Genomic DNA, 24,187 nt, shown 5'->3' with positions numbered 1-24,187 from the left:
GGATTATGACAGTGAGAGGGGAAATGTATTTTCCTCTGACTAGCACACTGGTTCAGCATCCGGCCTCCTGCACACTGCTCTCACTGTCCTCTTAAGCCGGGGACCAACTGGCTGCTGACAGTTCACCCTCCAGGTCAAAGTTCAGCGTTTAGGCAGCTTTTGTCTGAACTCATAACGATACAAAAGCTCCCGGCCAAGTGTTGTGTGACATCACCAGGACAGCTGTGGAGATTAGCCCAGCGAGAGCCTCTATGTTTCCGATCGCTCTACTGATCAGGTTGCATTTCATCTCCCCGGTCGAGGCAGTTTCTTGTAAAAGGCACGTATTTCTGTTGAAGAGATACCAGTGAGCTGCTCCTATCGCTGACTCTAACAATGAACAGATGTCTCCTTTCCAAGCAAAGGGAGATAAAGATACACACCCTCCCAGTTTGTGTTGGTGGATGGATAGACTGAGTATCAGTCCACTCCTTTTTCCATGAGGGTCTCACTGTATGTGGGGGGGGGGGGGTTTCCACAAAGCAAATGCTTTATTGTGGTTATGCTTTTCTTGTTATTCACAATTTTAGGAAACAGAGTCTTTTAGAGGAAGATCCCTAAAATTTAGATTTAGATTTTACACATCAGAGTCTGGTTTGTCATTGGGAAAGAAGATACAATGATATATAAAAAGGTTGAGCCACACAGAGGGAGAGAAATAAAATCTGATCCATTGCCATAGGTGATGTCGCTTGAGTGAGTTTGGGTTTGGTCTTAAGACTGCAAGTTTGAAAATGAACACATCCGAGGGTGTGGAGCTGAAAGAAATGAGTTTACCAGAGCTTCTCTAACCCGCTGGGCTACAGCCGGACACATAACACACTGAATCTCTATCAATGATCAATTTGCTCTAGATAAAAATTTGAGGCTTTTGCTGCTTTGATAATTCTTTTCCGTAAAAGTTTATACTGTGCTCTTTTAAAGGTGTGAATATACTTCAGTTCAAGTTATTGTCAATCTGCAGCTCCCCTCCTGTCTCCATTAAAAAACAAAACAACTGTTAATGGTATCTTAGCCATCTTGAGACATGATTACAAACAAGTTTATTTTTATTTTAATGTTTATTTAACAGGGATGATACATACAACATTGCCACAAAGAATGAAAAATGCGATGCATACAAGACGTCTAGCTTCAGCTAATTTGCAGTCTTTGTCCCCAACTGTTAATGGTATCTTAGCCATCTTGAGACATGATTACAAACAAGTTAATTTGAAGCATACTGTACTGACATTTGAACACAAGCCCGATGCTCTGCTGTAATGTGTGTTGTGCTGTATTGACAGGGTGTTTGTTAGCAGGCGTGTAATTGATTTGCATTGTGTCTTCTCAGTGCATTAAGACCTACAAGTCTGACTGGCATGTCGTCAACTACAAGTATGAGGACTACTCTGGAGACTTTCGGCAGCTCCCACAGTAAGTCTTCACTTCAAAACCTCATCTCTGTTACACTCTGTACTCACAGAGGTGATGTGCTCATGTGCCAAGACATTCTTAAGACGGGCAAGTAACGACAGCTATTCTGCATAATGTATGGATGCCAGAGACTTTAGACAAAAACAGCACAGCACACACACACACACACACACACAATCACACAGTTTGACCTTTTTGTTTCCTGTTGTGACTTAATTACAAGGAAAAGGAACACCGTGTAAAAAAAAAATCATTCTTATTTCCTTGCAACAAAAGAGTGTTTCCTTTTTATGATGCACTGGATAATTCCAGACTGCAGCCAGAGTGGAAACCACCCTCATTGTCCAGAGGTTGTGTCATCAGCTCCAGCCTCTTCCCTGAAGAGTATCTGTTTTACTGACAAACTGTATGAATATGAGTTGACAGTGACCTTGACAGCCGTACCGCTGCCAAACGCTCTGTTACTTCTGTAAATACGGGGAAGTTAAAACAATACACCGTGACGTGGATCGCATGGTGCAGTTTCTTAACCTCCTGGCGCATTTTCATTTTCCAGCAGGCAGCAGCAGCAGCAGCAGCAGCAGCACACCTTAATGTGTTTCCATGAGCGGTCAAGTGCTGCTTTTCACCGCTCCTGGAATTTACATTTGCCTTGATGCTGCCTTTTTCCAACTGCAAAATTACTTCAAAAAAAAAAAAAAAAAAAATAGAAAAACACAAGGAAAAACCACTTAATGTCCATCAAACCACTTCAGACCACAAGTGTTAGAAGGATTTGCAGACTGAAGACAAATCAAAGTGGGTTAGCTTAACTCAAACTGCCATGGGTATTAATCACAGTCAGTACTGGTCAAGTATCTTACCCCAATAAAAATAAACTGTGTATAAATATGAAAAGCAACTGTGTTTATTGGAAACATTGTCACTTCTAGAGTGTCTAAAGTTCAAAATCGTTGAATACAATCGAGTTGTTTACAGAATTCATTGTACTGGAAGATGTGCAGTAGCTGCAGCTGTTTGTATCAGAGCTTATAATGATAACATTTTCCTTTGAAGGAGACTGACTTGTAGTGCAGATAATGAAGTTTCAGTACATCTGAATGAGCAGAGTGCACAGCAGAGTGCTTAGTCAACCCGGCCCGTGGGAACCTGTAGGGCCCTGATATGAAGTTACAGTATGAGCTGTTTTCGGATCTTGTTAACACAGTAGATCGGTCTTCTAATGTGACTTTAATGTGTTTTTACAGCAAAGTTTCCCGGCCTGATAAACTGGCTGTCCATGTATTTGAAGTGGATGAGGATGTCGACAAAGACGAGGTGAGTTTATGTCCAATTATGTGTCTTAAAACAGTTTGACAGTGTGAAAAAGGTTCACATTGTAAAATGTTATCCTATTTCTAGACTGTGGTAAAGATGGCATGCTAGTCCATTAATCGTTTTTGCCTTTCCTGTTTCCCGTAGTAGTTCAAGTGGTGAAAGGCAGTTTTGTGTCTAATGGCTGGAATTCAGTGCAATTACACTTTTTTCTCTGGTGCTCCGTGTCTTTTTTTTTTCTTTTTTTTTTTTAACACAATGAAATTCTCAAGGCCTCCGTGCAACATTTGGATCTTTTCTCTGCTAATTCATGTATGACAGAGTGGGTGTGTATTCTTGCGCAGATTAAATGAGTGTTTGTTGTCTCTGGAATGGCTTGTGGGCTGCACACAACGAGGAGTCTCGTTAATCACCTGACAGACTCGCTCTCTCTCTGATTTGATGGGAGTTTCAAAAGATGATACAAAGCTGTGGCTGATATCAATGTTATCAAGCATCCTCGATGTCACGCTGCCGCACTAGATGTATGATGATGATGATCTTGACCTTCTCTTCTCACGCAATACGTCAAACTGAGCCTCCTATATACAACAAAACATCCTTCAGTATCACATAGACTCAGTGTTTGCATGCAGGCTGTTGTGTATTTTGGGTTACTATGGGATCCGTAGCTGGGAATCACCCAATGCATGATGGGTAACCTTATACGGTATCCTCATGTTGTTGTTATGTTGAGCCATGTGCTAGGAAGTCATGCCGCTCTACTAATGAACACTTAATGTTACATGGTAGTCTGAGATATCATTGTTATAGCTTACAGTATTAAGTAACTTAAACGGTGAAAGATATAACACAGGCGCTTCACGGGTTTTTTAGAAAACAACACCACAAAGTGTCTTTTTTCCCTGCGGCCAGCTGTGATGGAGGAAGAGTGCGTTCGTCAGAGTAAAGCCGTGCCAGGTTGTCACGGGTCAGGGTCTGTTCTGCTCAGCCTCACTGTCAACTTTATACCTTTGACAGAACAGGAGGGGCAGGACCTCAACACTACAACTCAACAACACAACTCATGACAAGATCCAAATTGCCCTTCATTCAGCTCTTCCCTCTTTCTCTCTGTCTGGCCTCCATCCATCACCACATGACACTACAAGGTTTTTTTTTTTCAGTGGGGAGGTTGAATGTGCAGATGACAGAAAAGGATCTCAACTCTTCCCCTAAAAAAACTCTCAGCATAAATTTTGTTGTGTGACTTGGTTCATCTTCTCTTTGGCTGACTTTTTAGTTTTGCACTGCAAGTATTTGGTTTCCTAGTTGTTTCTTTTAACTCAACTTGACAAGGTTTTCAGTGATTTGCCTGCATCTCTGGGGACTGGTGAATGTACTGTAGTCTAGACACTGAGGAGGTAGAAACAGGCACCAAAACTCTCCAGATGCTTTTCGGATTACTCCACAAAGCACTTTGAATATACTAAATATTCATGCCAGTGTTTTTTAAAATCCCCATTTGCTTTATAAGACTGGGAGAAATCGAAGAAGTGATGCTGGTCCAGCGTGATGGCATCTTGAAAGGCCATTCACTCTTCTCATTTTGCAAAATTATTAGGGCTGCAGTTTCCCTTTGTCTCTCAAATCTGGGAAATATAACTGCAAATGATGGCTGATCTAACGCAGGACATGGCTGCAGTTAGTCCACATCTTCCCTTCTGTCATTACTCTCCTAATTGGTTTATTTTCACAGACCGTGATGGCAGCTGCTGAGTCATATGTGAAAGGCGTAATCTCATGCTTATGTTGTGAAGATAGAGATATTTATTTGGGTTCCCGGTCACAGTTTGTTTAATGTTCCTCTGCCTGCTTGTTTGGACTGAGACAGGCCTACATCATGGCAGCCTCAGTGTCATCTCTAACCACAAGATCAAAGGTTTTTCTTCTGCACAATAAGGCAAGGCTTTGGCAGGGTGCCTTACTGTAAAAGCATTACTGACACAATGCAATAGTGAGTCTTCTTGACATCAAATCTGTGAGTGATTCTCATATAGGGCTGCTTGATCAGAACACAGTCAAACAGGTTAATTGACTTTGATTAGTGGGTTCACCTACATTTAAAAAGCCTGTTTATACATGCTCACTTTGGTGGCAGGTTCCCTTCTGAATAAATTGTGTACAAAAAGTCTCTGAGCCAGTAAACCGCTCAGGATGATGCAATTTGCTGCAAAACAGACTCAAAACAAAACTCGATTATCCTGTTTTCATAATTGTTGGACGCCAAAATCAAAAACATAATTAAATAATTAATTGCCCAGCCCTGATTCCGAATGCATTGGCACGTCTTCTCTCCTTTGAAACAAGTGACATGATTTTGATATAAGGAGTTGTTTGTGCCATGATTTGTTGTATATCGTTACATGACTTGCTGAGATTTTTTTTTCTTGCAGTACAGTCATCATAAATGTGTTTATTGTCGTCTGATCTTGTGTCTTTGTCTCCTGCAGGATACAGCCTCCCTAGGATCCCAGAAAGGCGGGATTTCCAAGCATGGCTGGCTGTATAAGGGCAACATGAACAGTGCCATCAGCGTCACCATGAGGGTGAGATTTCATCTTATGGCCTGAGCTGAAATTATTGATCAGTTAATTCATTTAGAGAAGCTGGTTGGCATATCTCATTGATCAATTAAATATTTGTGTCCCAAAAACATTCCCTTATTCCAGCTTATAGATACAAGGATTTATTGTTTATCTTTGTCTTACCTGATAGCAAACAAAACACCCAGTTTTCAACAACTAATTTTCCATAAAAAGTGCTAGTTGTTACCTTCAGCACATTACATTACAAATGAATAAACCTGTGTAATGTGTATTGCTGGTCTGTAATGAAGTAATGAAAACCTTACAGTCAAGGGAGGTTCAATTTGTTTCTATTTTTATTCATAACAATTTCATACATTTAGAAAAGATAAGAAAAAAACAAGTGACTGTCAGAAAGTCGGGGGTTAAAGCAGATGTCTTTTTGTCTTTACATTCACAGCCTTAGATATGCCTGAATTATTGCTGTTATAATTGTATCATGTACAATGTGATTTTATTCTAATTCCAATAACTGAATGTTGTGTATTTCCTCTCATAATTTCAGTCGTTCAAGAGGAGGTATTTCCACCTGACCCAGCTCGGAGACGGCTCCTACAACTTAAACTTCTACAAGGATGAGAAGATCTCCAAAGAGCCCAAAGGAACTATTTTCCTGGACTCCTGTATGGGCGTGGTTCAGGTAAGAACCCAGTCATCTCTAATATGAAGGGCGAGAACAGAGATCATTTAACTGCAAGGACCCTGAATGACCCTTTACCTGCTTTGCCAGACGGGATATCCCTGTCGGCGCCGTGGTAACAAAGGGCGTAGCGAGGTTCCTGCTGAAAATTAAAAAGCCATTAACCAGGAATAAACTTGAGTATATGGTCCTAGTCACTTCCTCTTTACAATTCCTGTCTCTAAAAATGTACTTTCCAAAATTGCAGTCTAAAGCCTCGGCTGTAACTGGCAGAAACGTCAACGTAAATTGCTCTAACAATGATGGACTGCTGTTGAAAAGTATCTGTCTTGTCCACTTCCCCGAAACCTGAGCTCTCTCCTCCCCCAAGGTCGCGATTTACTGCTGACTCTCATCTGGCGGAGCGAGGTGAACGCCGAGGTCTCACTTCCGTGCACTTTACATCGGCCCCGCAATCAATGCCACCTGCTAGTATCTGAATGTAGGCCAAGACTCGCTGCGTGCATTATCATCCGTCCATCATCCCAGTGGATGGAAAGAACCTGATTTTACAGGATGAGACGTCCAGCTGGCACTAATCAGGAATCATGATGGGTTGAGTGTTTGGATAGAGCTCCTACCATGCGGAGGAGCAGAGGGGAGCGCTGGGTGTTTGAATGATGTTTTCAAAGATGGCTTATTAGAGCGGGTCATGGTGTGTGTGGCGTCCATGGAGTTTGCCAAATATCCACACACCACCCAAGTTTTCGACCACAAACTTTCCCTCGGTCACATTCCTCAGTGGTGAAAGAAGTGAAAACAAGAATGCATCTCCCACTTCACTTCTTTTCCACAATATGCAACAAAATACTCGCATTTAACATTCCACAATACTCACATTGAACCGTTACGTTTAACTTGAAATTTGAGAAAAATTTGAGTGAATAAGAAAAGAATGACAACAAAAACATAAAATGCTATTTGTCATAACACTGAAGATTTTCAATTTTGTGTTTACAAAGGGGTACATACTGTTGTACACATAGAGTTCATAAACATTTAAATTTGGATCCATGCTGTGATCTCCAGTCTAACACAGAAAAGGGAGTTCTGGTCAGCTATGGCAGGAATTACTGTAGTCCTCACTATCAGTGTTTTTTCAGGATTTGATAGTTGTTTTGTAGTTGTGATGGAGAGTGTTTTACTTCTTTTGTTAAGATTTTTCAGGGTCTTATTATGCCTTTTACTATAGTGATAGTGTGAGAGAGACAGGAAAGTGGGAGTAGAGTGAGAGAGAATGACATGCAGCAAAGGGCCATAGGTTGGATTCAAACCAGGATCACTGTGGTTAGGACCCAGCCTTAATGGAACATGCTCTAGTAGGTGTCTAGTTTGTGGTACTGTAAAAAAAAAGAAGAAAAAAAAAGGTTTGTTTTGTGTTGCAGTGTGAGACTTAGACTATAATCTATGGGTTGCCCAGACAAAATAAACACGACTTCTTCATTTATGGTTGAATGAAAATACAGTTAGACTAGTGTTTGTGCTTAAGAACACAACTAGAGCCAATATTGATCAATGCTGGAGATAGAGGGTGGGTCATTTATTCTCCACAGAACTGGGACCCAAACTCACACTGGACCGGACCAGACAGGATTTCCTAGAGACACAGAGAACTTTGAAATGAATACACCATGTCCAAATTACCTCGAAACCAACATAACAGACTCATTGAATTTTTAAATGTTATGTCATATGCAGTGAGGTAACATTTAAAAATTCCTGAACTGGAAAGTTCAATCCATAAAAACCATTACAGGTCTTAAATTCCTTTTCAAACCTTGGCTAATGTCACATTGTTTAATGCAATTATGTAATAATATAATCCAACATGGTAATTAAGGGTATGATGTCAAAATGTGTGGTTAGTTAATTTGTTATACATTGACCATGATTCAGAGCTTTCACTTTTATGGATAATCCCTTGTCTGTTAACAATCTAAAGCTTATTGTCACAAAAGTCATTCGGCAGCATTGCACAGAGATGTTCACAAGTCTTTTTTTGCAAGTCCAAGTCAAGTCTCAAGTCTTTGGTCACGAGTCCAAGTCAAGTCTCAAGTCTTTGAGGGGTGAGACTTCATCAAGTCTCAAGTCTTTGGTCACGAGTCCAAGTCAAGTCTCAAGTCTTTGAGGGGTGAGACTTCATCAAGTCTCAAGTCTTTGGTCACGAGTCCAAGTCAAGTCTCAAGTCTCTAAAAAATAAAAGTCTCCTGTCTCTTCTGGTTGTAATGACCCTTTATCATCTGCTGCTATCCGGTCTACTAAGAATACTGCACAGCTATATCTAAGAGATTCAAAGCATTTACTGTAGGTTATTATCACTCCTTTGTATTGATTAGTTGTTTATTATATGATCACTTTAAACAGGATATTGCAATGCAATATGAAGAAAACACCCAATGAAAGCTTTCCTTTAAAGGAAACTGTATTCTGAGTCAAGAAATAATCAAGGCTGCTCTGCCCCTCTGCACTGGCCTTTTCTCTCTTTTTTTGCTTTGTTGAATTCAGAAAACCCAGATGAACAACATGGAAAATGATTTAGGCTGTTAATTATAGGTCATTAGATCTGGGTGGTACCTATAGCTCACATCTTTATGTGCAGCAAAACCTTTCTGGATCCGCATCGTTGTTATTATTTTTTTAATTAGCTCCGTCAACTCATGGGGGCGTGTCGACACGTGCAGACTTCCATACGAGCCTTCAGTCATATTTCGCAGCAAAAACATAAATAAACAGGAGGATTTAGCCTACAGTAGTCTGATATGTGCCCGTTATTCAGCAGCTAGTCCCCGTGAAGGAAAGTTTCACAACAAACGGGCGTTGTGCATGTAGGCTATGGACGGTGCCGCTATTAAAAAGAAAAAAAAAGCCGGTTCACAGTCACCTGTCACTCACCCGCAGCAGCTGACTGCGCTGTCAGAGGAGCTCTGTTGTTCCTCTCTCTTTAGACACTGGTGTTTGGCTGCACTCTGTAGGAGTTCAATATGAAGATCTAACCTCCATCTGAATAACGTTACCGGCCATGTGGCGCTGCTCCGCTAGTGGTGCGTTAACGGCAAAAAAAAGAAAAAAGAAAAAAAAAGGTTGTCGGTCGTCCTGTCAGGAGGAAGACACGAGCCAAAAAAAATAAAGATTGTTCACGAGTCTCAAAACACGAGTCCGAGTCGAGTCTGAAGTCTTTTGGGCACGAGTCCAAGTCAAGTCTGAAGTCTCTGTGGGTGCGACTTAAGTGCGACTCGAGTTCGAGTCGCAAACTCGAGTCCCCATCTCTGGCATTGCACAACCCCTGCTATACCATATACTGTTATACTGTAGCTGTGGATTGTGTGGGAGGGGTTTTTATTTTTTGTGCCATGTGACTTAAACTCAACATCTGCTCTGTGAGCGGAGCTGCAGATGTTTAACTCTCCAGCTGAAACGGCATGTGGAGTGACATCATACTGAGCCTGAAGCTACTCCTGTCTTTTGTTAGGATGCCAACATACGTTTAAATGTACAGAGCATTGTCACGTGTTAATTAAGTCCCTGGGTTAGAATACAGATACTAGCAGTAGTAAGAGAACAGTTTAGAGTTACTGGTCCATGAATTACCTCGAGGATGTGCGTGTTGTTTGTCTAGAAAATTTTGACCAAACCTCCCACCCATCAGATGAATAAGACTGTTTATCAAAACTACAGTTTTATTTCTGTCCTGAACCCCCCTCCTCATCTCCATGTTTACTCAGCCTGCCTGCAGATAATCACTCTCCCTCCCTTTCACTCCCTCTCTGCTGTTTCAACACTGCAGGCAGGCCACGGTGATACACAGCACAACAGCCTACTCGCTGCTGACAATAATGAGACAACTTCCCTGCTCCACTAAAGAAATACCGCTGGAGTACATTATTAAAACATACAGGCAGAGTTGAACCTGCTGCTGAATAAGCACTTAGAGGTTCTAATGAGTAAGGATTTTGTGTATATATAGATTATGTATATATAGACGTTGCGCTTCCTGGCTGCGTGGAGGTCATAGTTCACCTCTGTAGATTTTCCGTTGACTTCACTCAGCAGCTCAGCTTCACTGTAGAAAGTCTCTCTCTGCTGTGGTCCTGGCAGAGCTTTGTCACAAAGATGGAAATACTTTGTCCCTCTCTTACTCACTTGGTCCATTTACTTTCTGTGGCAATTAAATTAAATGAAATCTGAGCTTAAATGCCCAACTCTTCCCAAAACAGTGACTCAGATTTTTGTAAGTTTTTTTGTTTTTTCTCGTTAAATGGATTCATTTCAGGCCAGTCTTTTGTTATTGAATATTGATTTTGCATGTGATCCAAGGTTTTTATTCCTCTGTGCCTGCGTAAATGTTCACTCAGACTCAAGGATGAATTGACTACATAATGGTGGTGAGAGGTTAATGGTCGATCACTGTGATCTAATAAAATCTGTGCCTCGTTACAAAATACTGAAAGGATGACATTTCATGCGCTAAAGGTCAAAGGTCAACTTCATAATGTTTTGCAAATACACTTTTGCAACATCGGTGTTTGAAGCATCTTCTACTGTCATGGCTACAACTAGGTGTCGTATCAGAATCAGCTTTGTTGGCCAAGCTCGTGAACACATCCAAAGAATTTGACTCTGAAAATCAATTTTATTTATTTGTTGTCATATCACAAATTAAAACTTTGCCTCAAGGGGCTTCACAATCTGTCCAGCAAATTACACAGTTCTACTTGATTGGTGGATGGTGACATTAGACCTTAAAATAGAAATTCTAGTTACAGGCACAAATCACACATGATGTAAATCATAAAACATTTAACTGTCGTCTGGTGATCTGGCACCGGCTCACTGTTTGCTTTGGAGAGTGAGATAAAACATTCCTGTTGCTCAGCCATTTTCACAGTTGGGTTCCTGATTCTTAAATCTGAAAAACTAAACTTCAGTCAGTCAATATTTCAATATCAGGTTCAACACACTTGGCAAATTATCATAAACAACATTCAAATGATCTCCACCTTTTTCTTTAAAAAATCTTTTTGTTTAGCCTTTGTCTTCTGCTTCTCTTATCCCTTTGTGTCGTCCCTGCAGAACAACAAAGTGCGGAGGTTTGCGTTCGAGCTGAAGATGCAGGATAAGAGCACCTACCTGCTTTCTGCAGATAGTGAAGGAGAGATGGAGGACTGGATCAACACGCTCAACAAGATCTTACACAGCAGCTTTGAGATTGCCATGCAGGAAAAGAGGAACGGAGACATTCATGATGGTGTGTGAGTTTGTCTGTCTGTGTATTTCCAGCACCTGGTCACACCGGCCAGTAGTAGTGGTGAATAGTATAAGTCATAGAGTCACATATGTTGTTTTTTTTTGTCATGAAATTATTATGTAAAACAATAAGAGTTTGTCCAACTGTTAAAGCTACCCACGATAGTCCAGGCAACGTGAACATCAAAAAATGTATTTACATTTAGTTTTATAATTGATTAATCATTTGGAGTCAGTTTATTATACAAAGGACTGTAGTCTTGTCTGATTTCAAACTGAGTATATATTTGTGTTATGGACTGCTTGTTGGAACAAGATATTTGAAGATGTCACCATGAGATTTGGAAGGTTATGTTATGTTATGGATGTTTTCCACTGTTGTTTGTCTGTCATTTTATAAGCCAAATGATTAATGGGGGGAAAAGTCGCAGAATAATTGATTATGGAAAAAGCACTTTATCGCAGCCATAAGTTTGTTAAACCTTTAATATGCACTTATAAAGTATTTCACTAATATACGGGATTATAGAAGCAACAGTGGTGCTATTATTTAAGCTTACCCCCTGAGATGAACACCCTCACTTTTTATATCCATAATAATAATTAACCACACTGCGAGATCTGCTAAATCCACTGTTTGTTATCAGTCATTCATCATTTATTCTGGGATACTCTAAGCACCTGAGGATGTTTTTCATGAGACATTGCTCACTCACAGTAACATCAACTCACGGCTCTCGCTTTCTTCCTACTGACTCTGTTCGTGTCGTGTCCTGTGGTGGTGATGTGATACTGGACCACCCAGGCTTTTAATACTCACCTCCTGTCTCATAGGAGGCTTAGCTATGGAAGAAAGAGGCTGAATGCCTCTGCACAAAATGCACGACTAATCTCTCTAACGCCAGAGCTTTTATTAATCGCTGTGCATGAGAAAAAAAACACCTCTGCTTAAGGAGATCTTAAAATATGCAACTGAGACCTGCAATATCTCCAGACTGATTACTGCACAGTTGAACTGGGGATAACTGAACTTTCACATGTCAACGAGTGATTCAGGAGGTTTTACAACACGAGGTGGTTTTAGTTTATGCTCTACATTTTGGATCCAACAATTTCTTGTATTTTCTTTTAGATGATGATCTTGGAAAGTCAGACAGCTCCTCTGGAAGCATGGACAGCTTTCAGGTAGGTCCTACGTTCTCTGCTGGATGCGCGTCATACGTTTTGTACATTGTCGCATTAGAAATGAACCACTAAATCGCTCTGCCTTATTGAGGCCGGGAAGAAGACGGCCTCTTAGCCACAAACGTGTGGTTTGAGTTTGGGTTTAAGAGTTTATGTAGCTCTAACCTGACATTAAACATAGACCTCTTGTCATGTGACATAGTAAAACTAACAAAAAATTAACTAAAACCAAAAACTAAAACTTTCACTGAGAGTGTTATTTAGATTTTCTCCAAAAACCAGCTCTGAAAATTAAACATCTGTCCTCTAAACATGCCTCCAACAACATCCAAGTAAGGTAGTCTCCATGGGAACAGCAAACACTTGTTTTGATGGACTGACACCTACATCAAGAGTTAAAACAAAAGCAGAGGATTGAAACTGATCGATAGAATCTGTGTTTCTTAAAACTTTGTACCAACTGATGACTTCAAGGCTGCAGAATTAGTTGTTTTTTTCATCCAAATGGATATTTAATGTCTTAGGAGAAAGCCCTTTGCACGGAGTGGTACGGAATAGTAAAGCCATATGTGCATGGAAACTGGTGGTAACAGTTAGCTGAAAAACAGCTTGACAGGTTACAGTGCGCAGAAATGTATGCTGGTACCACCTGACTCTCACCACTGAGCCAGTAAAAAGAAGAAGTCTTATTTCCAGATGGGCGCAAAAGACACAAAAAAAAGTTCTAATGATAAAACCAACTGAGTGTAAATCTCCCACACCGGTTTTTTCTGGTATTTTAGAGGGTTTTTTTTGTTTTGTTTAAATCGATTTAGGAAATACCTTTCTTTTCCGCAGAGCACCAGAGATATAGAGTCTCGGATGAGGAATGAGACCAGACTGAAGCTTTTCACCCTGGACCCTGACACACAGGTAATTAACGTAAAGTACATCTAAGTTCACTCATTCCCAGCTGGTCCGGCCTAACGCTCCATAAGGAAACACTATACCATTGTCGTGTCTTTCAGAAACTGGATTTCTCAGGAATAGAACCGGACGTGAAGCAGTTTGAGGAGAAGTTTGGCAAACGTGTTCTGGTGAACTGCAACGACCTCTCATTCAATCTGCAAAGCTGTGTGGCCGAGAACGAAGAGGGACCGACAACAAACGTAAGACGGATTTTCTCCTCTTCTTCCTCTGTTTGTTGTAGCGGACCGGATAGACTCATTATTTGAGCTTCCTGTTGGCATAGCAACGAGGCCACGGGCTCAGTAATGGCGAACAATCTGTATAATGGAGTCTGATGACCTGCTGTGCATCCCAGCAGAAACTGTCTGTTAAAGACTAAACATGCTTGGTCTCCACAGAGACACACACACACACACACACACTTGTAGAGCGCATACTACAAAGCACACATACTATGAAGTGTGTTCACCCGGCTCCCTCCACCAATATTTAATTGGAATAGCTACTACAGTGCAGAAGACAGGCGGGCACCTCTCCAATTTTTCCCTTCTGATAGTGCAGAGTCAACAAATCCAATGGGATGATCAATGCATCCCTAACTTTAGATACTGTGTAAGAACTGTAAGATTTAATTTGTTTTAGTGGAAATGTCAATAATTTTTATATTTACTTCACAATATGTGTATTGTGTATTGTATTATTTGAACTAAGATGAAGTGTGATGATGATGATTTAATTGACATGCCCGAAATAAACAAATAAATAAATAAATAAATAAAAACAATATGTTCATTCAGACGACCTGATATTATTTATTTGGTGCATACAGTAAATTTCAATTTAAAAAGTCCCAAAAGCAGGTGTAATGCAGTAGATATATAGTTAGCAGATAACATTGCATTGCTATTTGGTATCCTGATATCATCATCATCTGTCTAATACAGAATTATTCCCATTTCCTCTCTAGGTGGAGCCGTTCTATGTCACTCTGTCGCTTTTTGACATCCAGAATGGGAGGAAAATATCCTCTGACTTTCAGGTGGACCTCAACCACCCGTCCGTGAGGGGCATGGTGCCCAATAGCAACAGTCAGTATATGAACGGCGGAGGAGACGCTCACCCTGAAGGGCAGCGGTTGGTCCATGGGGTGCCAGAAGCAGCCATGCAGTATCCCAGACAGGTGAATAAAGAAACCAGAAAGTATTAGGAAAAAAAACATTATGCTTGGTTCTTCACAGTTCAATAACAGACACATCTACATATGTCTTTGGTGTTATGTTCCAAATCTACTCATACATATTAAACATTTGTTCTATCACACCCATCGTCTCCACAGGGAGTGTTCTCGGTAACGTGCCCTCACCCTGATATCTTCCTGGTGGCTCGAATCGAGAAGGTGCTTCAAGGGGGAATCAACCACTGCGCCGAGCCGTACATGAAGAGTTCAGACTCCACCAAGGTACTCGAGCGACCCCATGAATTTTCATGGCTAGCCTCCTCACGCGGCGGTGTATCAGAACAAACTCAGCAGATTCCACCAGATTACTCCACATTATACACAGATAATCATCCTTGTTTTTAAGTGCTGACCAGCCTCACCGACCCTCAACACAAGCATTGACTTTGGCTGTAGAAATGTGGTTGTACACCCTGAAGGGACAGGGGTAATGTGATACAGGCAACAAAAAATGTGAAATGTGTTGTGTGTGTGTGTGTGTATATAAGTGTATTTGGTTGAGGTGTGTCCAGGTATCTGTGTGTGTGTGTGTGCCTGTGTTGAGACTGGCAGCACGCTGAATACTAAATCTCACAGTGCAGTAGACCCAGCCTCTGTGTGTGTATGTGTGTGTGTGTGTGTGTGTGTGTGTCTTTGCGCTGGAGCTCAAATAACTGTATTTTCCACCAGGTGGCACAGAAGGTCCTGAAAAATGCCAAGCTGGCATGTAGCCGGTTGGGCCAGTACAAGATGCCTTTTGCCTGGGCAGCAAGGTACTTCATCTCTCTTAACAACGATTTTTATGTTTGTGTAACTGTCAGCCAGACACCCACTGACACACAGTTTTAATTACAAATCCTATATCACGTATCATAATTGCATTACAATAAATCTACTTCGAACGAGACGGAAGAATTGAGCAGTGACTGAGAAGAAAGTAATAACAGCTGACTCTTATATTCAATAACAGCAGCTACCTCATTATAATTCAGTACTGTTGGATTTCCCGCATACAATCCAAAGAACAAATCAGCAGAGTACTTTATTGTTTACTAAACAATAAAGCTTTATAAGATTAAATTTGTGATCCCCAGTTATAATAAGTAATTTACAACAATGATTTCTGGGGTCGTTTTGTGCCTTCAATGGCAGAGGCAGTGAAGACAGACAGGACATGGAGAGAAAGGTTCACAGTTAATGTGGATCGTGTCAGATGTTAACCCATTTGATAATCAATTCATCTTTAATTTTTGCCAAATATTCTGCTGGTTTTACCTCCTTGAATACATCTGCAGTTGAATACATTTCAGTATGCACTGAATATATGCTTTGATGATGTCTCCTTGGTCACAAGGTTTAATTCTTTTATGAAATCTTACACACAAATGTAAATTTGAAGAAATTAATTTGTAAATCTGTTGGAAATAATAATAGCACTGTGAATGTACTTTGTCTTTCTAAACGGGGATGTAGGCGTGTGACGGATGAGAGAAATGTTCCTGACTTCTCTTTTTCCTTTCTTGCAGGCCTTTGTTCAAAGACGCTTCAGGGACGCTTGACAAAAGTGCTCGCTTCTCAGCTCTGTACAGACAGGACAGCAACAAGCTGTCCAACGAGGATATGCTCAAACTTCTGGCTGATTTCAGGAAGTTAGTAACGTTTCTATGAGTGCAAATTTATTCTTAATAGTCCGAGTAGACTTGCAGATGTTCTGGAAAGTACAGTATGGAAAAATGTGTTCCTATAGGTTGTGCTTTGGGAAAAAATGCTAGTCAGTTTTGAAAGTAAGATGTTTGCTCACATCTGTGAATGTGGTCATATAAAATGTGTTCATGTCTAGGCTCACTGCCTGCTTCTTATTCAGTCTTTTAGTAGATGATAGCGAAAGCTTAACCAGAGTTTATTTTCCTTCCCGCAGGCCAGAGAAGATGGCCAAGCTGCCTGTAATCCTAGGAAACCTTGATGTTACCATTGACAGTGTAGCCCCTGACTTGACAAGTAAGCCCACTAAACTCACTCCACACAGCCAGCATGAGAGATGAAAGCTTCTGCTGTTCAGACAAGACAGACCAAGTTGTCTGCTGGCGGTTTACTCTCCCTGTCTCCTGTCTCTGTGTATAGATTGCGTTACCTCATCCTACATTCCTGTGAAGCAGTTTGATCTCAGCGAGAAGACCAACATCTTCTTCGAAGTGGAGGAGTTTGTGCCGCACATAGCCAAATGTTCTCAGCCTTTCACCATCTACAACAATCACCTCTACGTCTACCCGAAGCACTTGAAGTACGACAGCCAAAAGTCATTCGCAAAGGTATCACAAAACTTTTTTACAAAGTGCAAAGTGTGCCAAGGGCTTGGATTGATTTGTTCCCTAAACTAACTTAGACCCACTTGGCTCACTGTGTCTTTCCCCAGGCTCGAAACATAGCCGTGTGCATCGAGTTCAAGGACTCGGATGAAGAAGAGGCTGTTCCCCTGAAGGTAAACTCATATGTCCTGGAAGTGCGTCTTAAAATCTCCCAAAGGATAACCCCACCCGTCACAGGAAATAATCAACTATTGTTATTCCGCAGTGCATCTACGGCCGACCTGGAGGACCCTTGTTTACCAAAAATGCCTTTGCTGCAGTATTACATCACCAGCACAACCCTGAATTTTACGATGAGGTAAGAAACCATGTACCAGATGTCTGTAGAAAGCCTCAGTGATGCGTACTATTCACATAAGGCAGCATTGAGTACATTGAATTAGTAAATATGATTCGTTTATTTGTGCTTTTATCAGTTCAAGATCGAGCTGCCGACCCAGCTGCATGAGAAACACCACCTGCTCTTCACCCTCTACCACGTCAGCTGTGACAACAACAGCAAGGCCAGCACCAAAAAGAGAGACCTGGTTGAGACACAAGGTAAAAACGCTCTGTTCCGCTGCACCTACGCTCTCTGTGATGTTACTGGCTCGAAGTATCAGACTGCTAGAGGACTGTCCTCTCTTCTGTCTCCGCTCTCAGTGGGTTACGCCTGGCTCCCGCTGTTAAAGGACGGCAGGGTGATCATGAACGAGAGTCAGATCCCCGTGGCTGCCAACCTGCCTGCTGGATACCTCAGCTGTCAGGAGGGAGCCAGCAAGGTAGTGCATCCCCAAGTCGGTGAAGAAATCACATGCCAAAACCCACAAAGATGACATTATGAATATAATATTTGTTTTATTACTAACCAGAGGGAACTTACTAATCTATTTTCTTACAGCATTCGGGTCCTGAAGTCAAATGGGTGGATGGAGGCAAGCCTCTGTTCAAGGTCTCCGCCCACCTCGTGTCCACTGTCTACACTCAGGTTTGTTGTTCGTTTTGTTTTTAGCTGAGTCTTTGTGTAATAAAGATCAGTGTTTCATTTCATATCATATGAGATAACTTGTATTCTGACATTTTTATTTCTCATCATGTCTTCAGGATCAGCATTTGCACAATTTCTTTCATCACTGTCAGAGCATGGCATCCTCAGCCCAGGTATCAGGAGGAGAACTGGTCAAATACCTGAAGGTAAAGCAACCAGCACAAGACTGATTATGTTAGGATACATACTGTGACAACAGACTAGAATTGTGCTCTGATGTGCTCCTATAGTACATGGTGATACAATTATTTTGTGTATTAATATTCATGGTTTCACATTTATTTGCATTGATGTTATTGGTTTCTCACAAAATGTGTAGATCTGTGTTTTGTTATAACTTTGGTTGTTATCTTGTGGGTTCATTTTTAATTGTGCATGCTAGATAGAAACGATAACATTTAAACCACAATCCGCCATATTAACTTACAGTCTACGTTTCAGTGTTGATCTATCCTGCATAACTGAGTGCACATGTTCTACAAGGTTGGATTAAAAAGAGAGTAAGGATCTAATTCTAAACAAAAAGACATGTAATGCTTTTCTGGATAAGTGAAGAGTACAGTTAGGATGTTTTTACTCTTCAGCTTCTCTGTATGAACTTGTCTTGGCAGCTAAACAGAGCTCATCCTCACAGTCACACTTGGTTGTTGCTTTTTATGTGTGTGCTGTAGCACATTCTGGACAATATGTGTAGATCTTTTTCCATTACTATTTATAAATAATGTATCTGTATTTTCAGCTGTAAAGATCTGGCTGATACTAGTAAAATTGTCAGAAGTCGATTCATAGCTGGTAAGGGTCCTTTTACAGTTTTTTTTCCTGTGGTGCCAGTAGCTCAGTTATCACTTATTTCTTTCGTGACTCTATGTTCCGGTCCATGGGAATCTCAGTTCACTGCTCCCCTGGTGGACATTGACATGGAAAGCAACAATCCTGTGTATCTCTCGGGCTCTAATGTAAACACAACAGTGAACATGGACAATAGCTGGAGGGTCAAACAGCAGGTCAGCTGTGTCGACTGGAAGCTTGCCAAATGACTTTGGCAGAGCTTGTGTTAGTTTCCTGTGCGCAGGCAGCGATGCACGAGTACCTACTGTCTGCCATGTTCCAGGCACTGAAGCATACAGTGTGGGTGATTAGCACACTGTGTTCACTTGTGTCCTCCTGTTGTTGTCATTTGATTAGTTTCCTCACGTTATTTTGGATCAGCTGTGGACGACATCACCATTTCCAAGAAGCTACTCCTCCTCTCTGTGCATTAAAAAACTACTGTAATGTGACTGAACATGTCTCTGTTACGTTGTACCCTCAGAGTCTCCACGCCATGGAGAGCCATGTGATGATCAAGTTCCTGCCCACCACCCTGAATCAGCTGTTTAGGGTGCTGACCAGTGCCACCCAAGAGGACGTGGCAGTCAATGTCACCAGGCAAGTCTCCCTGACACCTTCACTCTTTTATATTCAAGTCATTTCATGTAGATTATGATTTTATTTATACACAAAAAAATAGAAAGCTGCTTTTAATTTCAAAATCAAAATTTTTTTCAAAGATTATTTCCATAAATTACAATTAGTAAAAAAAATATTGACTGTGAGAACATCAAAATTTAATTGTATCTGATCAAAAGACAAGGAAAAATCTAGTTAACACCAGCCAGCACAAGTGTTTAATGCAATTACATTTTTTAAGAGACACATCTGTCAGTAAGGTTTTCTGAGGTGCAAGAACCTTATTGTAAATATTTACTATGAAATTAAACATGGAGATTGTTTCGAGTGCAGAACAAGTATCCAACAAACCATTTCCTCACTCATGCTTTCCTCCATTGTCATTTCCTTCTAGAGTCATGATTCACATTGTTGCTCAGTGTCATGAGGAGGGGTTGGAGCATTACCTGAGGTCATATGTGAAGGTAAAAAGTTCATGCAACATGACACAACTCACTATCTAGATATATTTTTGTTTGTTTGTGCTGCATGATTTTACACATTTGTTTCTATGCTGTGTCTGGTACAGTTTGTATTCAAGACTGAGCCGTACACGTCCTCCACCACCCGAATAGTGCACGAGGAGCTGGCTAAAGCGATGACTGCTATCCTGAAGCCCTCCACTGACTTCCTCACGAGTAACAAGCTGCTCAAGGTGACATATCTCTACTTTTTTTTAGTGGTTACATGGTGTATCATTATAATTAACATCAATTTGCTCTGTCCTGTTGTGTGATTGGTGTTTTTCCTGCAGTACTCCTGGTATTTCTTTGAAGCTCTTGTCAAGTCCATGGCTCAGTTCTTGATTGAGAGCTGTAAAGTGAAGGTAAGTCTGCCACAACATGTGTATTTGAATCAGAGGTGTCTACTCATGCCTGTTTTATTACATCTTAGGGTCTTTACAACATGCCAAGTCTTGTGGACAGCCGCAGTACCCGCAGTCAAAGTATTATGTATCCACAGTCTGCCCCACGCTGCTGTGCAGTTTAATTGGCCTGCATTTGTTCATACCCCATAAGCAACCACATCCCTGTGTTTAACCTCCACTGGCATAAATATGGAGGCCACAATGGAAGCTAATGCTCCAGGGCAGGATCAAGGTCATAGCGAGAAACAATGTTAAGTTTCAGCTACAGCTACAGCTACAGCACAGAACTTCTAAACATATGTTCTTGTTATTGTTAAGAAATCCTATGAAAAGAAGAAAACCAGTAAGCCCGTTCGTTTCTAGCGAAGAAAAAATTGAACACAAATACATTTAGTCAAGATGCCATGGAAGTGAGGGAACATGTACAGTCTGGCTTACGCATGTGTTTTTAATAGTGTTGTGATCTCACACACACATAATTACAAACACACAGAATATCACCATACTAATAAATGTAGTTTATGTCTTTCAGCTGTCCAGGAATCAGCGCTTCTCAGCATCTTTCCATCACACAGTGGAGACGCTGGTCAACATGATGATGCCTCACATCACACAGAAGTACAAAGACAACCTGGATGCTGCCAGGAACGCCAACCACAGCCTGGCAGTCTTCATCAAGGTCAGGATCCACACACCCTCCTCAAGAGAACACTGTGTTTTTAAGTATAAAGTCGTTTCTATAGTTTGTATGGATAACGACAAAGTTGTTTCTCTCTCTCATCCTGTAGCGTTGTTTCACCCTGATGGACAGAGGCTTTGTGTTAAAGCAGATCAACAACTACATCAGCTGCTTTATGCCTGGAGACCCGAAGGTACGCTGACGATATAAACAGAAACAGCATTCATAGAAACTGTTTGATGGCTCGTTTATTTATAAAGGGACAACTTGAAATCAGTCAGCACTTTAATGGAGGATGTCAGGCTGAGCTCCAGATATGTTTTGGACAAGGTTGTGCTTGAGTGTATTAAATCTTCCTCACTGGTTCGTGTCGTTTTCTGAATGCAGACGCTGTTTGAGTTCAAGTTTGAGTTCCTGCGTGTCGTGTGCAACCACGAGCACTACGTCCCCTTAAACCTGCCCATGCCATTTGGGAAGGGAAGGATACTGAGGTTTCAAGGTGAGAAGATCATCATATTTATCTGAGGGTCGAGTGCTTGTACATAAGTAGTACATTGAAAAAAAAACTACTTAACTGCCCAGGGCCAACACAAATAAAATATCTCACCATATTCTACCTCTCAGCAGATTTTGTATCATTAAAGCAGTCTGATTTTACAGTACGTATATTGTGTCTTTTTTTTGTGTTCCTCAATTAGTTTTATTATCTCCATATGATACGGTGGAGTCAAACGATAATCCAGTAGGTAGGTGCAAGATGTGCTGCTTGCATGTCGTCTCCGAAAAGAGCTGGCTTCAATCTAAACGCTCAACCATGAGCAGAAAGTTACAAATTCCCTCTACAATAAGAATCAAATCAGTCGTCTTCCATTTTTATTGCAATCTTGTTGATGTGGAATGATTTGTATATTTCAAGATATAGTACAGAAACATTATACTGCTTTTAATCTGTAGTCATATGACGGTGTATGAGAAGGTTGGCTCTTTTTTTGTGCAGGTTTGGGTGACTGTGTGCGAGTCGTTTTGATCTGTCTTGAGGTGGTTTGGAGTTTGTGATGAGCGTGATTCCAAAAGACATTTCATCTTCTGTCATTTCTAAAAAATCGGATGCCTTTTTTCATTTGCATGCTTAAAATTAAGGTTTTAAAAAGATAAAAACGGAGAAAAGCAGTGTGTTTAATTTGATTACTTTTTAGGCAGTCTTCACGCGTGTGTGTGTGTGTGTGTGTGTGTGTGTGTGTGTTTTGGGATCGCTTTACTGGTGGTAATACTTTTGGAAACCATCTGCACACAGCTGCTGCTGTTCAATCACAAACTTTAATCCTGTTTATTTTATTTTTTTGCCACAATGTTTGTTGGTGATGTGGAGCAGCAGCTCAGTCACACAGCCTGAATCTGTCCGACATGAAAGTCTGTGTTTGTCTGTATCTGTTTCTTTTTCCTCATATAGATTGTTAGATGGAAATGTGTACGATAAATCAAAAAGAATTTACTCTGTTTCAATTCTGTGTATTTTCAGACTTTTTGCATTTTCTGGTTTCCATTTCATTGTGTCACATGAATAATAAATGATAAATTCTTCCTCTCAGACCTGCAGCTTGATTACTCGCTGACAGACGACTTCTGTAAGAACCACTTCCTGGTCGGGCTGCTGCTCAGGGAGGTCAACGCAGCTCTGCAGGAGTTCAGGGAGACTCGTCAGGTCTCTATCCAGGTGCTGAAGAACCTGATGATGAAGCACACGTTTGATGACCGCTACACCTCCAAGGTAAGAAAAGGCCTTACACCTCTGTCTCTCTGCATTTTCACTTCACCTCAGTGTCTGATGTGTTTGTCTGATCTGGAGATACTCTCATCTGTTTTCCAGAGCCAGCAGGCCAGGTTGGCCACGCTGTACTTGCCCTTGTTTGGTCTGCTCCAGGAAAATGTCAACAGGCTGAATGTGAAGGAAGTGTCCCCGTTCCCCATCAACCACTCCAACAATGTAAGGGAGCCACCTAGTGGCTTCTTCTGAGTATGTTATCTACACAGATGTTCAGTTGAATCATAAACTAAGGAAAATAACAAAGCATCTCACACACCCTAAAGCATAACATTTATATCCATATCCACATGTTCAGAGAGTGTTATTCAAAGAGAGTTAAAAACAGAGTCTTTAAGTATTGAAAGAGAGGAAATTAGGATGAGAAATGGTGTTTGTAGTGTACCTTGATTACATGTTATTAACAATACATTTTTGTCTTTACATTGTTTAATTTTACAGACTATTAAAAATAAAATCAAAACTGTGACATGTATTCATACATACACGGATTTTGGTAGAAAACACTTCAAAACAATCAGATATTATAAAAGATATATTTAATACTATTTAGTTTGTGTTATTTTGACCAGTCTAAGATTGCAATATAGATGTGTTTGTTTCCATTAAACTCTTGCACCATTTTTCATTCAGAATGGGAGAGAGGATTCACTCCTTACCAACGCTTTGATGACACCTCCCAGGTCCAGCACCTTTCTGGACACCAGCTTGCACAAAGATGTTTTTGGAGTTATCTCAGGCACCGGTGAGTGAAAACAAGATACTGGGGGGGAAAAAAAGGTTTTTATATTGATATAAAATGGTCACTTAATTTAGTTTTATTTTTTTAACAGCTTCACCTCACGCGTCATCCACCCCCAACATTAACTCTGTGCGCCATGCAGACTCTCGTGGTTCACTCATCAGCACTGACTCCGGGAACAGCCTGCCTGAAAGGAACAACGACAAGGGCAACTCTCTAGACAAGGTATATCTCAGAAAGTGCTGCAATTTCTCTGTGAAGTAATATCAGCCAGACATTTTCCGGATATCAAATTCCAGCTTTCTGTGTGCAAATGTCATTCACTTCACTTTGCCTCAGACATATCACACCTCCCCTTGTTATGACAAAAGTGCCACAGAAAGTCAGGTCCTTGTTAACTTGTGCCATTGACTCCCTCGCCTTACCTGTACGGCTGGCCGTGGCAGACGGAGAAGTTCGTACGGAGACACTCTGTCAATGTCCTGCGCTTCTTTACGGAGACTGAGGAGCCCGTGCTCGCCGGGCGC

The 24,187-nt window shown here is 41.0% G+C and overlaps 1 protein-coding gene across 10 annotated transcripts in view; it reads left to right on the top strand.

Annotated features, from left to right (window-relative positions):
• The window catches only part of LOC311004509 (dedicator of cytokinesis protein 9), a gene marked incomplete at its 3' end in the record, with an annotated part of 82,021 nt that overhangs the window by 44,870 nt on the left and 12,964 nt on the right, over positions 1-24,187 (top strand). For 6 of the 10 annotated variants that reach the window (XM_083996591.1, XM_083996597.1, XM_083996593.1 and 3 more), the window contains exons 4-34: positions 1,373-1,455; positions 2,703-2,772; positions 5,262-5,357; positions 5,902-6,036; positions 11,146-11,320; positions 12,452-12,504; positions 13,342-13,416; positions 13,512-13,652; positions 14,420-14,632; positions 14,789-14,911; positions 15,359-15,441; positions 16,195-16,317; positions 16,587-16,666; positions 16,790-16,977; positions 17,082-17,147; positions 17,240-17,332; positions 17,451-17,574; positions 17,677-17,795; positions 17,915-18,001; positions 18,118-18,207; positions 19,374-19,489; positions 19,905-19,974; positions 20,079-20,204; positions 20,304-20,375; positions 20,950-21,096; positions 21,206-21,289; positions 21,484-21,595; positions 22,686-22,864; positions 22,964-23,080; positions 23,552-23,663; positions 23,752-23,885. In XM_083996591.1, coding sequence (XP_083852717.1) covers positions 1,373-1,455; positions 2,703-2,772; positions 5,262-5,357; positions 5,902-6,036; positions 11,146-11,320; positions 12,452-12,504; positions 13,342-13,416; positions 13,512-13,652; positions 14,420-14,632; positions 14,789-14,911; positions 15,359-15,441; positions 16,195-16,317; positions 16,587-16,666; positions 16,790-16,977; positions 17,082-17,147; positions 17,240-17,332; positions 17,451-17,574; positions 17,677-17,795; positions 17,915-18,001; positions 18,118-18,207; positions 19,374-19,489; positions 19,905-19,974; positions 20,079-20,204; positions 20,304-20,375; positions 20,950-21,096; positions 21,206-21,289; positions 21,484-21,595; positions 22,686-22,864; positions 22,964-23,080; positions 23,552-23,663; positions 23,752-23,885 — 3,486 coding nt within the window. Of the gene's footprint in view, positions 1-1,372; positions 1,456-2,702; positions 2,773-5,261; positions 5,358-5,901; positions 6,037-11,145; positions 11,321-12,451; positions 12,505-13,341; positions 13,417-13,511; positions 13,653-14,419; positions 14,633-14,788; positions 14,912-15,358; positions 15,442-16,194; positions 16,318-16,586; positions 16,667-16,789; positions 16,978-17,081; positions 17,148-17,239; positions 17,333-17,450; positions 17,796-17,914; positions 18,002-18,117; positions 18,208-19,373; positions 19,490-19,904; positions 19,975-20,078; positions 20,205-20,303; positions 20,376-20,949; positions 21,097-21,205; positions 21,290-21,483; positions 21,596-22,685; positions 22,865-22,963; positions 23,081-23,551; positions 23,664-23,751; positions 23,886-24,187 lie in introns of all 10 variants that reach the window. The other 4 variants (XM_083996596.1, XM_083996595.1, XM_083996590.1 and 1 more) reach the window with 1 other exon arrangement.

The sequence above is a fragment of the Trachurus trachurus genome (assembly GCF_905171665.1).
Source record: "Trachurus trachurus genome assembly, chromosome: 21".
In the NCBI taxonomy this organism is placed as follows: Eukaryota; Metazoa; Chordata; class Actinopteri; order Carangiformes; family Carangidae; genus Trachurus; species Trachurus trachurus.
The sequence above is the reverse complement of the archived record's forward strand: the minus strand, read 5'-3'. Positions and strand labels throughout refer to the sequence as shown.